Source organism: Sorex araneus, chromosome 4 (genome assembly GCF_027595985.1).
Source record: "Sorex araneus isolate mSorAra2 chromosome 4, mSorAra2.pri, whole genome shotgun sequence".
In the NCBI taxonomy this organism is placed as follows: Eukaryota; Metazoa; Chordata; class Mammalia; order Eulipotyphla; family Soricidae; genus Sorex; species Sorex araneus.
Genome location: NC_073305.1, coordinates 85350352 through 85367734, shown reverse-complemented (window position 1 = coordinate 85367734; position 17383 = coordinate 85350352). Strand labels below are relative to the sequence as shown.

At 45.2% G+C, this 17383-nt stretch overlaps 1 protein-coding gene across 7 annotated transcripts in view; it reads right to left on the bottom strand.

Annotated features, from left to right (window-relative positions):
* TFAP2B (transcription factor AP-2 beta) overlaps positions 1 to 10863 on the bottom strand; it is a 30456-nt gene extending 19593 nt beyond the window's left edge. For 3 of the 7 annotated variants that reach the window (XR_008629879.1, XM_055137195.1, XM_055137196.1), the window contains exons 1-4: positions 10589 to 10863; positions 7780 to 7806; positions 5757 to 6215; positions 596 to 656 (exon numbers count right to left, since the gene is read on the bottom strand). Coding sequence is in view for 6 of the 7 variants with exons in the window: in XM_055137195.1 (XP_054993170.1) it covers positions 596 to 656; positions 5757 to 6215; positions 7780 to 7806; positions 10589 to 10669 (628 nt within the window). In the remaining variant the exon portion in view is untranslated. Of the gene's footprint in view, positions 1 to 595; positions 657 to 5756; positions 6216 to 7779; positions 7807 to 10033; positions 10053 to 10588 lie in introns of those variants that run through there. The other 4 variants (XM_004605851.3, XM_012932150.2, XM_055137198.1 and 1 more) reach the window with 3 other exon arrangements.
* Positions 10864 to 17383: the final 6520 nt, after the last annotated feature.

Here is a 17383-nt window from a genome sequence, read left to right as displayed (position 1 = left end):
TATCACATGCCCTTTAACAGTATGGGGTGATTCTACAGTCACACTAAATCATGAATGCATATGTAGGAAGATTTAGAAATGAGCATAGGCTGTCTCAGCTTCTCAGGATGCGCATATTTAGCAATGTATTCAGAACAATTAAAAAATAAGAAGAAACAAGTCATAAAACACAGAGAACTGGGAGCAAAATTACCATAAAAAATTGAAATCAAAAACAAGGAGAGAAACGGTCTCTATGACATAGGGTTTAGCTGCATCAACTCCAGTTATCAAAGAAATAATTATAGCATTTTTTAAAGCAGTGTTTCTCAGCCAGTTCCATAGATGATTGTAATTCAATTATTTAAGATGTATTTAGAATTGCTACCAAATGTACCATGAGAAAGCTATAGTGTGTCTGCCTCCCTGTCTCACTACTCCCCCATTTCCTTCCTCTACCCCACTGTGCTTTCACCCAGTGAAAAAACCTTGTTCTTTGGTTGTGAGCAAACGTTGTGTCTCTTAAAATAATGTATACCTCCCCAAGTGAAAACCAATCATAAAGACATGAATCTGCAGGTAAACTTTGCTTACTTTGAAGGGGAATAATCCATACCTTTTTTTATGACAGACTGGTCCAATAGATTCATGCCGCTGTTATTGGCATCTTCAACTGACTGTGAATATAAAAACATCACTATTCAAATTGACTGGATATTAAAGAATCGCACACATAAATCATGTCATTCCGAACTGGAGTTTCTGTTATTTCCATTTATATTAATCACAATGGGAGGTTTTATTATTATCATTATTACCTCCAAATCGACATAGGAATGAAATTCGCCCAAATTATAAATTCTTCCAATGGAAGAAGAGGGAAAAGGGAAACTGCGAGAGACATCTGGGATGCAGTATTGGCTCAGTTATTATATTAAACACAGATATTACATAGACATATAAAAGGCTATATTATTTGCTCTTATGAATTGAGAAAATTTGGCAACACTTGAAAGATTTTCACCAATATTAGTAAGAGCAATTTCTGTTTTCTATTCTATCCCAGGGTATCCTAACCCCAGAGTCATTTTACAAATACATAATAGTTTACATTATGGGATTTTAATTAAAGTCTGAGCAATTTGGAATGGAATGCAAACAGTAACACATAGAAACACGTTTCAAGCCGGCAGGCTCACACACCCACTGTAGCCCATACAAGTCCCTGTGTGCTATGAACTTCTTCCTGCACCACGACAACCCTTGAGAGCGACCTGCAGCATTTACTTCCACTCATAACCCTGCTGCAGCTACTCCTTCCCAATAAGAGCTACACCTGTTTTAGAAGGCAGTGACTACAGGGCACCTGCGCTCTCTGTGTCTCTGTGTCTCTGTGTCTCTGTCTCTGTCTCTGTGTCTCTCTGTGTCTCTCTCTCTCTGTCTCTCTCTCTCTCTCTCTCTCTCTCTCTCTCTCTCTCTCTCTCTCTCACACACACACACACACACACACACACACACACACTGCAGGCCCTTCCCAGTCAGCACCCAAGTGATGGCAAGGAGCGTTCATATTCCGGACTTCAACCCAGAGGAGGAAACTTTCAACTCACGGGGTTGGCAGCACTTCTAAGGAAAATAACTGTTGGAATGAATTTCTTACTGTCAGGATGCACCGCCAGAGTGCTGGCGGTGCATCCCAGGGCATCCAAAAGCAGTGGCCTCCCTCCCTTGCCTCTCCAGAACACCAAAGCGAGGGCGCGCTTTTTAATTTTTGTCCCCAGCTGCGGCCCATGATCCTTAGAAACCTCAGGGTGCACCAATTTGTCCCCCACTCTCAGGAGCAGCAGAAAGCCAGCGAAGGTCTTGGGAGCGCGGCTGTGTTTACCCCAGCTCTCCCCACCCACTCCTGCCGCATCCCCAGACAGGGCGTGTGTGCATCACAAGGAAGAGACTGTCTACCCCAAACAAGCAGCACATTAGAAACGAGATGACCTCACCACGGACGGGAGGGGGGCGCGGTAATTTGTTTCTTTTCGTTTTTTAATAGTCACTCTTCTGTTCTCAGAAAGGTGAGGAAAATTGTTATTCCCCTTCAGAACCGCTTGCCATGTTACAACACGCCTCGCACAGTTCAAGAAACAGGAGGAGGAGGGGGAAAAAAAACCGCTCTCCGATAAAACACTGTAAGGAACGAGTTGGAAACTCCCGAGGAGCCCCCGCGCCCACGCGCGCGCGCACACAGTCACACACGCTCCACGCCTCTCCATGCACACGTGTCTGCGGGACGCTACGTGTCCATGCAGGGTACCACTGTTGGCGGGTGTGTCCATGCAGGGCACCACTATTCGCGGGTGTGTCCGTACAGGATGCCCGCGGGCGGGCCGACCCGCGCTCTCACCGGCCTGGCCCGTGCGCCCCCACACCTTACCCTCACGTCGGTGCGTAAATATGTATATACGCCTCATCAGCGACGTGGGGTAGTTGTGGTAGTTAATGAGAAGGCTCTTGTCTGATTTTCTATCTAATTACGGCCGCCTGCTGGGTTTTTGTACAGGATATTCACGCAGCATGCTGGCGCTTAATCGTCACAGGGAGGATCGTAAAGATTTAATTAGGACTGCATGCGGAAGCGCAGAAAAACAACTCAGACTCGTAATTACTAGACTTCTTTAGTTAAAAGTGATACCAGGGGCTGCTTTAAGACACTAGCGTGTGTGGCTGTGTGTGCGTGCGTGCGTGCGTGCGTGTGTGCATGCGTGTGTGTGTGTATGTGTGTGTGTTGGAGATGGTGACTTAATAGCCTTAAAAAAAATGCTAGGTTTCTACTCATGGGTGGTAGAGGTGATGAGAGGCTAGGCACTGAAGGCTGGAAGAAGAAAAGAGATGTTTATGGCAGCTAAACAAACTCCAGGCTAGGTGTAGGCTCAGTTCCTCTTTCTTTCACTTGGTAATTTTTTTCCTGACATTTTTTAAACAGGGCTCCACACACCCACCTACCCCACATATGCGTGCTCACATAACAAACACACACACATACATATATGCACACACACATATACACACACACTGTGTGAAATGTAGCATACCCAGAACCCAAACAGTGATTTGCTAGTTTAATAGCCCCTGTGAGTAAATTGAAATAGAAATTGACAGGGTTTTATAGTTTCATTTAAAAAATATTAGAAGCATTTGGTTAATTAGCTCCCCTCTTCTTCTCTTTCAGTCAGGGCGGTGGCCTGTATGTGTATGTGGGTGACTGGTATGGTGTCGATGGTGTAAATCTGGATCTCACAGTATTCCTTCCTCTGACCAGGTGGGTAACCCTAGGAGGCCCATGGCAGCTCCCTTGGAATAGGGGTGATGAGGAGGGTAAGCCAGGCACATACTCTGAACCCTGAGGAATCAACAAGGAGTGCTTCTGTCCCAGATTCTCTCTGAAATTTTTAAAGAGTAGTTCGTACAGTGACTATTTCCTAACTTCCCGGAAACAGTGAACCCCCTACTACCCTTTCTGTAACTTTAGGCTGAGCATTCTATCCTTCTGGATAGAGCCTCCAGATTTGGAAATCTTGTCCTAGAACCATTTGATTCTGTCTTTGTCACCTGCCCTCTTCATCACGTGCAACACAACCCAGGCTGAGAGGCCTGTCACTTGCCGTGGTAATGGAGATTGTCCTGTCCTGGGGTTTCCCTTATGCGACCTGGGAGATTATCTCCTTCTCTGCTGCACCTTGCTTTGAGGGAGCCCCTGAAATGGTCCCTCAGCCTCCCCACCTAAACAGGTGACTGGCAGGGATGTGCCTGGGGGGGTGGAACAGGGCAGAGGTAGGGAGGAGCAGAGAACATTCAGGACGGGCCTTCACTTCTTTCCTGTGGCTCACTTAGCCTTCGCTGTGTGCACGTCTGTGTTCCTCACCACAAGTCCATCTCAATGCCAAGCTTTGACCAAGAGTGACTTCCCCAAAGCACATGGACCTGACCTTATTTTCCCCGCGCCTTCGGATTTGACCAAACACTCAAAACACCGCTCACAACTATATCTTAAAACAAAACCAAACAACTAAAATCAGAGAAATCTGCTCCATCTTTCAGGAGAGTTCCTGTGATGGGTCTCCTGTACCACTCTGCCTCCAAGGTGGTGAAAATATGGCCAGTGTCATCATCGCTAGCAGCAATGGCGATGAGTTGATATACATTAATTATCTAGCACTCTGAACCATACTCTGAAAGGTTAATATAAAAACTTCCCTCGACCAAGACATATCACCTAAATGCATTTTACAAAAACTATTAAATATTTTCCTTTTCCATCTGATATTTAGAACGTGAGCAATATTTTTAGACCGGGATAGTCAAGCTTGGTTAAAGCAACAAAACTATAATTCTTTTTCGCTCTGGGTAAATCAGATGCTTCCATCATTTTGGGAAACAATAAGTGACTCGGTTTTCTTTTAAAATAATAAACTATCATACACTGTGCATAGATAACGTTCGATATCATCATCATATTTAACTGTTCAAAATAATTTTTCCCAGCAAGGTAATGAAGGACTCATGCACCTTCCCTTTCCCATTTCATTCTCCTCAGCTTCAGAGGTATGTCCAAATTACTGCATGACATACACAACTATGCCAATAAGACCAAAGTGTCAATTAAATGCCTTTCGACCATATTTATCTTTTCTGGAGGCTATTTAAATTAGGAAGCAAAAAGAGACCTGCTAAAAATCACCCAGACAGCCTTTAGAAATCATTTCTTTGATGTCTCTTTGTTTAGTTTAACCAAGTATTCTCAACCAAATCAGGCTCCATTGTGTTGGTTGCAGATGGAACACGGGCTAAGTGAGGGGAAGCGTTTTGAGCCTTTTGTTTTAAGAAGTCAGCACGTTATGGCTCTTTAGCTGGAATACGGGCATTACTGAGAGGATGGTTTAATATTAGGAGAGAACCAAAGAGGGACATGGAAAAGACTGCTCCATAGTCACTTAAGGACCTATGAAAGTGACACATATCTCCAAATTGGTATGGATCCTCAGGGACTCCCAAACAGAACTGAGCCTTTCTGGTTCTCTCTCACAAAATAAATAAAGAAAGAAATAAAGAAAAATAAATCCTATGTTTTGGGTGAGGACTCTGGAACTCAGTTATCTTGGAAAAGAGCACTGAAGTTTGTTGAACATACAAAGTAAGGCTAGACTTGAACAAATAGCGTTTTTCTTCCAGGGTGCATTGTGATACTTAACAACATCTGCAAATCCAGCAGGAACCTCTGGTACCCCCGGAGCTCTAGGCAGCTGAATCTTCACCTGCCTTGTCAGTGGGCCAGGCCCTCGATTGGATGTGCTTGGGGAAGGGGGGTGGGGTGGGGGTGGGGGCGGAGGGAGCATTGGGGAGGGTACCCAGCTCGCTCACACAAAGCACTAGAGAATAGGAAGGGGAGGAGAGCCAAGGCGAGACAAAAAAAAAAAAAAAAAAAAACCATTTCGTGTTGGTCCTAAGGATCCTCCAGTAGCCTAACGCGGACAGAGCACTTCCTCCCGGAGGATTCCGAGCGTTTCTAGGTTTTCCTAAGGGAACCTCCGCAACCACCACGCCAGAGCCACACACCATCCACCGGAACGGTCGCCCACGTCGGGGCCAGCAGCATTCTGCCCCACGGGGAGCCAGAACCCTGGCGGGCAGACAGAGCCGCCCCTGCCCGAATCCTCTCCCCGGGGCGGGGGTTGGGACCCCGGTCATTTCGGGTCGTTTTCGTTCGTTCGGCTGCTTGTGGTTACCTGCACATCTTCCATGCCGGGGTGGCCGAGGCCGTGCAGGGAGAGGCCGTCCGCCATGCCCGCGTCCAGGCCGTGGTGCGCCGAGTGCAGCAGCACGTCGGGCCGGCGCACCGAGTGGTAGTCCCGCCGGGGGTCGAGGCCCGACAGCTGCGGCAGCGCGGCGCGGGGCTGGGGCAGGAGGGAGCCGGCTTCCGAGCCCACTTCTTGCCGCTGCCGTTGGCCCCAGGGGTGCTGCTGGGGCTGGTGCAGGGGGTTCAGAGAGTAGGGGTCGTTGACGTGGGAGTAGGGGTCCTGGCTCTGGTGGTAGGGGAGCGGCTGGTAGGGGGGCGGGAAGTAGGGCGGCTGGAAGTCTGACGACGGGGTGTGGGACAGCGGCGGGGCGCTCGAGTAAGGTCCTTGGGACACCGAGCCCAGCTGGGAAAGCCGAGAGCTGTGGCTCGGGACGCCATCGTGCCGGTCCTGGGAGCAGAGAGAAGAGAGAGAGAGCGAGGCAGAGAGAGAGAGAGAGAGAGAGAGAGAGAGAGAGAGAGAGAGAGAGAGAGAGAGAGAGAGAGAGAGAGGGAGAGAGAGAGAGAAGGAGGGAGAGAAGGAGGGAGAGAAGGAGGGAGAGGAGAGAGGGACAGAGAGAGAAGAGGAAGAAAGTGAAAAGGAGACAAGATAACAGAAGAAACAGAGAGAGACAGAAGGGGTGGAGAGAGACAGAAAGGAGAGAGGGAAGGAGGGAGAGGAAGAGAGAGGGACAGAGGGAGAGAGAGAAAAGAGGAAGAAAGTGGAAAGGAGAGAGGATAGCAGAAAGCAGAAAGAAGAAACAGAGGAGGGGAGAGAAGAGAGAGAGAGAGAGAGAGAGAGAGAGAGAGAGAGAGAGAGAGAGAGAGAGAGAGAGAGAGAGAGAGAAGAAAAAACACAAGCGACAAATGGAGAAGCCCCATACGTTCTTCCCGGGACAGAACAAGCAAGAGCTGAAACTTTGACTCCCAAGTTGACTCAGAGGGCACAGGATTTCAGCAATTCCAAACCTGAGGCTTTGGGGGGAAGTGAGGGAGGGGGGGAGGTTACCCACTTAACCAAAATCTGAGCCGTCTGTGGGGAGTGCGAAGCCAGGAAAAGGGACAGGGGGGAAAGAACTGTGCACAAGGCGGGGCAGATTCTAAACCCCTTTATGAAAAATACAGGATTTATATAGACAGTATTTGCACCTCTGAGTCTTAAGCCCTTTCCCCCCATCCTAGTTTCTCCGCAGGACCAAAGCACAACAAATAAAATCTTCATACAATCTGCGAGCTCTCGCTCTTGGGCAGAACCAACTTCTGCCTGGGCTGGCAAGCCAGCCCGCCGGCCAGGAGCACCCTCCACAACCTGAACATTGTGGGAGCTCCGAGTTGCTATAAATCCCATCATCCTTCCCTCCCCAAGAGGAATGAAATAATTTCAGTAGTATGTGATTGAAATGAATCTCATTCAAAAATCAAATCCTGAGCCCAGGTTAAATTAAGTTGAGTTGCGATTCGCAGAAGGGATCTCTAAGGTTGCGTTTCTATATCTAACGCCATTGTACTCCAGGGTGTGAAAAATGAAGGACCTGAAAAGCCCAGACAACTTATTGTTGGTCCTATCTGGAGTGGTAAAGTAAGTTAAAAGAGAAGAAGGGGTGGGGGGAGTGTTTAAGTTCTCCCTCTCGTCCTTCGAAATGCCATGGTAAAGTCCCTATGGCTCTTTTTTGGAGAAAAAAAAGTCTCCTAAATTTCCTAACTGCAGTGGCAAAAAGTTTTTCTGTTCAACACCCCCCCACACCCCACCCCAAGCCCCCAGCTGACTCTTGGAGCTCAGACGAAGAACACACAATGCAGAGAGAAGCAGCTGCAGCCTCGTCCAATTATGGTGCTAAATTACCAAGCCAAAGGCGCTCAAAGGAAGACAGAGCCAGAGAGAGAATGTGAGACACAGACACAGAGACGGAGAGACAGAGAGAGAGACAGGAGAGGAGGGAGCATGCAATTCTGGTACAACGTGAATCCAAACTCACCATGGATGAATAGGTGTGGACTAACATCTGGAAAAAAAAGCCTGGTTACTGCTCAAAATCAAACAATGATTAAAAAATTTCAAAAATTCAAGGAGTCCAGCAGAGAAACGAGCTGGACACAGGAGCCGAGCTGGAGGTGTTTCCAGGACAAGCCATCAAAAAAAAAAAAAAGTCCCCCCCACCCCCAAACAAGATTGGCGACGCCTGTCACACAGACAGAGCTGTTTGTTCGTCGGTCTCTCCGCTGTCTTTGGGGCCTTTTTCCTTCCGCCGTTCTTCGGGGCTCCAGATGCAGTCCTCTTCCACCCGAAGCTGGGCTCAGACTGCTGGGGCGCCCCTTCCTCCCTCCGCTTGCCTACACCGCCTCATAATAATTGATATTCATGACTATTAATATTACACGAGTACTTTAAAGGGAGAATGGAGGACAAATGGAGCGTGAAGCAGCAGCGAGCTGAGCTCCCCTACTATTGTAAATGACGTTCATTCAGTGGAGAATTACTAGATGTAATCAGACGAGGGGGCTGGCAAAGGCAGACTGGGGAAAAAGTTTAGCAGGAAAGAGGCAGAACTTCAATTAGCTGAGCCGGGGACACGAGGAAAGCAGCCCCCCGCTCCCCTGGACAGGGCAGTGAGGGACAGCCCTGCTGGGGGCTTGGAGGGAATGTAGGTGGCCTTAGTCCTGGAGAGGGACTTTCCTAATGGGAAGAATTGATCGCCTTAGGTGCTTTGTGTGTAGATTAAAAAACATAAAAAGGCGTTGCCTCATCATTCGGTGGGGAGAGAAAAGTAAACTTGTGGGTCTGCTTGTTTACAAAGATGTTTGCGGGACTTTCATTGCATCTTTGGAGATTTCGCTTATTTATTAAAGGGAAGAGGTGAGAAGGGGGCTGCTACCCCTGGAGCAGCCCTTCCCTCTACAGTGCTCGCGGAGTCTGCGAGTTTTCACCTCGATTAAAAATATATGCAATTAATCTTCAGATACACTGAACTGATCCTTTACAGGCAAAGCCAGGGGCAACAGAAAACCTTTTTGGATGTTTCAGGAACCCGTTCAACTGGCCTGACTGCCATTTCTGTTAAAGTTCAACCTTCTTCCCGACTTAAATAGGCCCCTTGCAGCGAGTTGCGGGTTCTCCTGTTTTATTATTATCATACTGTAATTTTGAGCAGAAATTTTAGGCCGATAGGAATACCGCATTTTCCTCACTTTTCCCATCTCCTTCTTCCTCCCTACCTCCCCTTTTATTCTCTCTTTCTTCCACTCCACCCCTTCCTCTCCCCTCCCCTCTTTCTTCTCCCTTTCCCACTTGGCCAGTTTCTTTTTCCTAACCCAAGGGCGCGTTGGATCCTTCCGGCTCTCCCAAGCCCCTGTCCGAAAGCGCCGGGGCGATCGCGCCCGCGGACCCCCTTCCCGCCGGCGTCCGGGCCGCTCCGGGCTCTGACGTTCTGGAGGGGGGCCCCCCCAGCGCCTGCGACTTGCCCATTATCCCGCCTGTTAGGGAAAGAAAGGGAGGCTGGACCGAGACCGGCCCCACCAGGCGGCGGCGCGGCCACAAAGCGGGCAGGAAGCCCCCGGCGGCAGCGGCAACCCGGGGAAGGGACAATCTGTCCGGGCTCCAGCCCGGCCCGGGTCCCCGGGAGCTGCGGGGCCGCGATCGGCCGCGCTCGGACTTGGGGGAGGATGGTCGCGTCCTCGGCCCCCCGACTCCCGATCTCCCGCCTCTCTGCACCTTTTCCTCCAGGGGGTCCCCCGGGGCTCAGCCTGCCGCGCGCGCCTTCCCCCAACTCCGCTGCGCCCTTCTCCAAGTTTTGTTTTTGCTTTTTTTTATTATTCTGGTCTCCCTCGACGTTTCTCCGAGTCTCGGCTCCTCCTCGCCCTCACTTGCCCCGGCACCTAATTGGGGGGTTCCTGGGCCAGCCCGTTCCTCCACGGCCCTGGCGCGCGCCCCGCCCCGCCGCCCGCCCGCCCGCCCGGCCCGCGCGCCCCGGGCCCGGCTCCGGCCACCGCCGCAGCCCCGCGAGCAGTTGCGCAGGGAAGCGGAGCCTGGCCGCTTCCTCGGGGGGAGAAAACGATCTAACACAGGGCTGGCTGAGACCCCTGTTTTCTAATGCACTGAACTTCCAAGAAGCAAAACACAAGTTTAAAAAAAAAAAAAAAAGAAAGAAAGAAAAGGACATTTAAAAGAAAAAAAAAAAAGCCGTGCTTTGGCTCCTGGACCTGCGTTCTGTCCACAAGCATCCATCCGTCTACCTCTACCTGGCTATCTCGCTCCTTCTAGGTTTCCTCCTCCGCTAGGACCCGTTTGTTGTCGCTCTCAGAAACTGTACTGAAAATAAAGAAGTGAAAAGCCCGAGCCCGCTGTGAACGAGGCTGCAAACCCGAATTCTCTCCGCTGAAACGAGGAGAGCATTTGTTTTATCCACTCCCTATTTTCTCTGCCCACGTTCGGTAGCACCACAGCCCCCAATCCGAGCCTAAGGGTGGTGGTGATGGTGGTTGGAGCGGGAGGCAGGGTGTTGAAGAAGAGAGAACGAAAAATAAAAGGATAAAAAAAAGAGAGAGAAAGAGAGAGTGAGAGAGAAAGAGAAATCTCCTAAGTTAAAGTAGTCAGATTTCAACCTTCCAGTCCTGTTTCAGAATAGCGAAGTCTCTCAAAGCAGCTCTTCTGAAAAGTTAGAGAAAGCTGAGAAAACCGCCCGGAAACCTACGAGTAAACAGCTTAAAAATATAACGCAGTTGGGGTGTCAAGAAGCTCAAATTCTCTATCTGCAAAGCTCTAAGATGCATCTGGGGGTGTCGGCTCACCTCATAGATATCTTCGTACTTGACATTCTCCACGAGCTTCCAGAGCATGATGGCAGCCTGATCTCTAGGAGGTGAGTGCATTCATGTGAGGAGCAGATGTCTGGCTTCTCAGGACTCCGCTGTCTGTAATGATCCATCTATAATTGGAAATGGGGGATACACACCAAATCCGACGCTCCTCTCCCATCGCAACTTATATCTGTTGTCTCAAACAATAGGCTGGAGAAGTGAGCCTCAGCAGAGAGGAAAACATTATTACACACACAGGAGTTAGATGCAACCCACACACATATATATTATAAAAAATCATAAATACGTATTTACACCCAGACTCCCACATTCACTTATATAAGCACCCTTGGGTCCGGCACAGTCTACCGGACTCTAAACAGGCATTTAAACGAGAGAGAGACTTGTTCTGTGGGATTAATAGAAATATACACATTTTAATGCCTCTGTATTGAAAATGATGAATCATTGTGGCCACTGACAAGAGTCTTTACAATCCATAATGAGAAACCTGGGGGCCAAGAGTCCCCTATTTTCTATGTATATTTTAAAAGGGAGACCATTATACGGAGATTTTTTTTTCTTTTAACACAAAAGCTCCTATTCTTACGTGTTCAGCAGCAAGGTATTTTGAAAGCTGGATTTGAGGACATTTGAGGATTATCTCTCAGCGTTGTTGACTATCAACTTTTTTTTCTCCCTCTCTCTTTTAACCGTACCTCTGTCACTCTTGAACAAAAAATATCCAGCCCATCACTTCTAGACCTTTTCTAACACTTTTTAGTCATTTTGCTCAACACATTTGGAAACTTAAATGTTCATCTGCACACTTTAGTTTGTAGTACTTGTCATTTAAAGGAACTGTGTGTGTGTGTATTTTCAACGGATTTCCCTGTGCCATTATTTTGGCTAGAGTCTCCATTTCAAGAAGTTTTTTTTTTAACCTTTTTTCTCTTATGCAGGGAACAACATATGCACACATTTACCCAATGTTAGTTTTTTGAGCTATTTTTTTTTTAAACAAAGGCACTGACCATTTTACATTTGCATCTTTATTTATAACTTTTAGGTGGCTTTAATCAACAATTAGTCCCCTGAACCCGCTGGAAGATTTAAGCAGAATTCTTTCCAGAAATGGGGAAAAGTATTTTAGAACTGTGGGGATTTGGTGGTGGTGAGACTAGTGGGGTGTTTCCAGGGGATTTTTTTCCTTAGCAAGACTATGTGCATCTTTCTTTTCTTACGAAAAACGGTACAAGACCAGAGCGAAGTTAACCAAACCTGGAAAATGGGCACTCATTAAAGGCAGAGCGTTTCTGAATTTCACCACCAAGCGCACAGTCAGTCACCTCATGCTTCCCCCTTTCCCCACCCCTTCGCATTTTCTAGTCCCTTGGAGGGTGTGGAAGGATCCCCACAGCCAGAAGGAAAAGTCCAGCGGAAGATCTTTGCCCCAGGGGCAGAAAATAAATGACAAGAGGGAATGAGGAGGAACCGGGGCAATTTGGGTGGAAGTTATTAAACCTGATAAGAGTGAATCTGCAAAGGGCGATTGTCTTTAACTCTCACCGCTGCAAGAGCGCCGGCGAGAGCGCGGTCAGGGACCCAGCACTTGGAACAGAGGGCTCCGGACAATCACAGCACATATCGACTGGATCAAAACCAAACCGACAAGTTTCATATCTTGCAGAATGAATAATCATGCCGACTTTTGATTTCATTTGAAAATGGTAACTCAAAGAATCACACAGAAGCTGCTTCAGAAGAACTTCAGAAATAAATCTCTTTAATTTCTAGGTTCATTTTGGGTTTTACCTTCCCCTTTCTCCCACTCTCCTTTCTTCACTCCGTCCTTCCCTCTTCCTTCTTTCCTTCCTTCTTTCTTTTTCTCGACTTTCCCCCCAAATACTAACCCCCTAAATCACAAAAAAAACCTATGTTAGATTTTCCTGTCAGGAGAATGAGCAAAGATCTTTCTGTCTCCAGATTTGGCTTTGGATATCAGAAAACATTAGCCCTAATTTTAATGTGAGGTGGAATTGGAAATAGGTTTCATCCTCCATTCCACCACTTTCAGAACTAAAATCAGTCCCACAAAACTTTACAACATAAGTATTAAAGATTTCAAAAATTGAGGTTCTGTTGACACAGATTTATTAGTGGGAATAATTGTCTTTCCCCTTTCAAATCAATAACCTCATTATCTTTTTAAAAATATATGGGGCATTTCAATCCAAATAAAAAACAATTTGGAAAAATTGTAAGCTTTTTTTCTCCAAACGCTTTGAACACCTTTTAAAGCCTCTTTTAAAAATATATCATTGATTAGTCTCAAAGAAATTCTAAAGCTTGACAGAACAAAAAACTGATAGAGGAATATTTTTCTGTAGAAAACTTAAATATATATATATGTATTACTTTGTTAATGTAGCTACATTATAGTCTTTTATACATAGACTTCATTTTTCAATTTTTATTTGAAGCGAGTATTAGGAATTTAAAAAATCATAAACATCTTTAAATGGTGATCATTAGTATAAATTCTTTAGGAAAACTGACAAAACATAAATTTAAAAACACACATACAGCTAGGTAAAGAGATACCTATAGAAATACACAGCGACAATTAAAACCCGAGTCAATTTTTCAATGTGGGCGTTATTCAACAAATCCTAGAAATTGTAAGGGGAATTTTCCTAGGGAAACCGTCCCTAAGTCATTGAGCGGGCAACAGCGCCCTCTGTCGAGCTTTTGTATAAGCAAATCCAGAACAGTTGCTCGATTTCTTTTCCAGCGATTTCTTTGGGTTCTGGGGAACCTGTTAACTTTGAGAGCTTTCTAAAAGTTTAGTTATTTTCTACATCTACTAACTTTCCAAACTGTTCCAGAAGTCAAAGCATTCTAACAGTCAGAAAATGTACAAGTAAAAAGTTCAGTCTCTAGTGAGGCTTCCTTTTGCTCTTCACGTTCTGTGACTTTGCATGTTCATCTCGTGATGCAGAAAAAGCTTCCCGCAAGGTCTCAGTCAACGCACGCGAAAGCAAAACCAACCGACTGCGAAGGGAAGCTTAGCAAGTGAAAATGCATTTTCATCATCGTTTCGTTTTGTATTTCTTCTTGCCCTGCGCCCATATTTCTTCATCTGGGCACAGAATCGCCAAGGCAGCGCGCTGCAGACATCCCAGCTCGTTATATTTATTTCCCACCCGTTCACTTATATTTATTTCCGTTGACAACAGCAGGGGGAGGAGGGAGAGCGAGAGTCGGGTGAGTAATCTCCTTTTCTGAATCTCTTGTTGGAGAAAGTGTTTTCCTTAGGCTGAGGAGCCGCTAGTCCAAAACGAACGTACCCAAGTTGGAGCCCTCTGCTGGCGATTTTCGAAGTTGACTTAAAACTTTTTTTTTTTTTTTAATAACAAATACTGTTTTTTCTTTTAATTACCTTCGGTCAAAGTCAATTGCTAGCCACCTCATTTCTTCTCTCCTTTAAAATTAAAATAATAATTTTTCTGAATTTCTCAGGCTTTCCTATTCCTCGTCTTGGCACCTAACTTAGTGCAAATTATACACCCTGGGGGAAGGGGATAGATTTTACATGTGATATGGCCTGCCTCAGTTTTTCTTGTTCACCTTCCCCAAACATAAAAATAATAGTATGAGGGAAAAGCAAAGTATTAGAGTTAGAATAATTTTATCAAAATTGTCTCTTCTCATTCTGGCTTGTTGGGCAAATTATAAAATAGTCTGCACTTTGGCATACTTCACAATGAAATGGGATTGTAAAATTCATCAAAATAAATCCTGTGAGCTGGAAACCACCCAAGTAACAAATTACAGTTGCGTGAACTAAGGAGGTGTGATATAAAAACACAATAGACTGTTAGTCAGCAATAAGAAAGATGAGATCTTTCCTTTTGCCACAACATGAATGAAATTTACAGGGTCATGCTTAGCAAAATAATCTAGAGAGGCAAGAAAAAATACAAAATAAATACAAAAGAAAGCAAGGAAACAGACAATAATCAAGAAAAACGAAGGGTTTAAACTGCCATGGAATTGAGGTTATCACGATGTGGGCATGTTAGTGTTTGGAGGGGAGGGGGTTGACTGAAAGAATCCTGTGGATGGTGTTGAAGGGATATTGGCACTTTGATGGTGGTTGAGGTGTGGTAACATCATCCCCCTAAGACATACAAACAGGGGCTGGAGCGATAGCACAGCGGGTAGGACATTTGCCTTGCACGGGAGGACCTGGGTTCGAATCCCAGCATCCCATATGGTCCCCAGGAGTGATTCCTGAGTGCAGAGCCAGGAGTAAACCTGGAGCATCACCGGGTTTGACCCCAAAATAAAAATAAAATTAAATTAAAAAGAAGCAGTCTTCAGCTTTCCTTTCTTCCTTCTTTCTCAAATTAGGAAAATCGTATTTTTGAATTATGTTTTTCCAGAGGTTTTTCTTGTTTTCCTGGGCAAAGAAGAGAGAGAAGCCACTGTTGACTAGCTCTGGCCTGTCCCATGCTTCCCTGCCCCTTCCTCTCAGAAGCATTGTTGTTCACCTACTTGATTAGTAAGACTTGACAGCTGCTCTTTCTATTGTTACAGTATGTTTCAACCACGATTATGCTCTGAAACTTTCTCATGATCATAATTGTCTTTGAATCTTGTTTATGTATTTTCACAAGAATTTGTTAAGAATTATTGTCAAATAGGCGAAACTATAGTTTTAGCTCCTGCCCTGGGATTTATGTGGTGGCTCTAATACCAATCGTTTATGTGACTGAGTTTGAAGAAACAAAGCAGGAGAGACTAATATTTGCATACGTGTTATTAAAAATGTTTTAAGAATGTAATGAGGAGGGCTCGAGAGATAATACAGAGGTTAAAGCATTTCATGTGTTTGCAGCCTGGTATGTCATATGATTCCTTCAGCAATGCCCGGTGTCCTTCCCCGCCCCCTCCTGCCACCAAAAACTCACTTTTTTTTTCTTTTGAGGGTGAAATTATCTCATGATTGTAGAGATTGGGGAAAACATTGGAAGAATAGGATGTTGTTTGTTTGTTTGGGGGACAAACCTGCTTGTGCTCAGGTTTTGCTGCTGACTCAGCACTCAGGGATGATTCCTGGTGAGCTCGAGGGGCTACAGAGGGCGCTAGGGACCATGTTCGCTGGAGATCAAACAGGGATTGGCCACTTGCAAGACAAGTGCCTTAGCCACACTATTATCATTCTGACCTATGGGGGAGGGGGGAAGGATTTCTTACTTTAACCATAATAAATAGTCAAATGTGTGTTTGTGAATTGGTAGAGTGATATTTATTGAAATCATTTTGGGGGAAAATGATGACCATGGAAACTCCTTTCTTTCAAACTTTTGAGAAGCCGTAGTAATTTTATTATGTATTTTAGCTGTTCTGAACTCCTTTGGCTTTTCCATTTAATTGTGAGGGTATGAAGTTGCCAAGGCAACAGTTTTCACATTTCTATCTCCTGAAGACAAAGAGATTAAATAAGTGGGAGATGGGGGTGGTGGTGAAGTAAATGATGCAAACAGCTACAGAACACTCGTTTCCTAAACCAATGGATATTTCCCCATACACAATGTGAGAGGTGCCTTTCCTGGTGTGACTAATGCGGGAAGACAGGTATTTCCATCATTGTGGACATGTTCCATATTATTGCCTTAAGAAGGAGCAATCTCAAAAAATGAGAACACTAAACAATTTGGTGTCAAAATGCAACCAATAGACCAATACATATCTGTGAGGAAAAATTTGCAAATAAAGACATGGAAAGATGTAGAGCAGAAATATAACCTTTAAAGCATGAATAAACACATACAATATATAACCTCAGAACTGAAGTGTCTCTTAAGTCTAAGGGACATTTGAAAGAAATTAACATTGCATTGGAACAACTTCCTAAAATTCACTTTATTGTTTTTTTTTTACAAAAATGGACAAGAGTCATTCATTTTATGACTTTTTGGTTCTTTAATAAGATGACTCTTTCACTTACCAGTTATGTCACCTTGGGTAAGTCTGTTGACCTTTCCAGATCTCACTTTTTTTCCTCAAAACTATCGAGAAAAATCTATAAAATGAGGAGAATTTACTGGGAGACACCCAAATTTCTTTCAGAGAAATGAACTTTATGAAATTTTTGAAAGCATCAAGTAGCTATTAAAGAAATTTTTTTAATCAAAGTATTCTTTTCTGAACATGTTTCAGCAAAATCTCAACTCTCTGAGACCCTCTGGGGGAAGAGTTTAAGAGAACTGACCCTAATCTTTTGATTAAATGATAATCACGCATGCACACAGTTTTTAGGAATATCATCTAAGAAAATAGCAAACAAAAAAAGGATAAGAATACAGCTTAAGGGAAGAGGATATCATTTTAATAGTACCTAATAGGCACTTTGAAAGAGTTCAAGCTTCTAAATCTAAAAGAATCACACCCTAATGTACTAAAAGAGTTTGTGGTTTTGATCTTGAAATTATGATAAGTAACCTTTGATAAAATATGTAAAAGGGAAGCAATTTCGAGAAAAGCAAAGACTGGAAGATACTACCCCCCCCCACCAGCCCTTCTTTTTTCAGAAAGAGAATAAAAGATGGGAACTAGAAGTCAAAGATGTGGAATCAAGCCCCTATTTCCTTCTAAAAAGTGGTAGTGTAATTTGTCAAGGTGCAATGGTCATGCCCTCTAGGTTGGCAGAGGAGAGTTCTAGCACACAGTCCAGATTCAGAAAGAGCAGGTCACTTCAGATGTTCTCTTTTCCTTTTG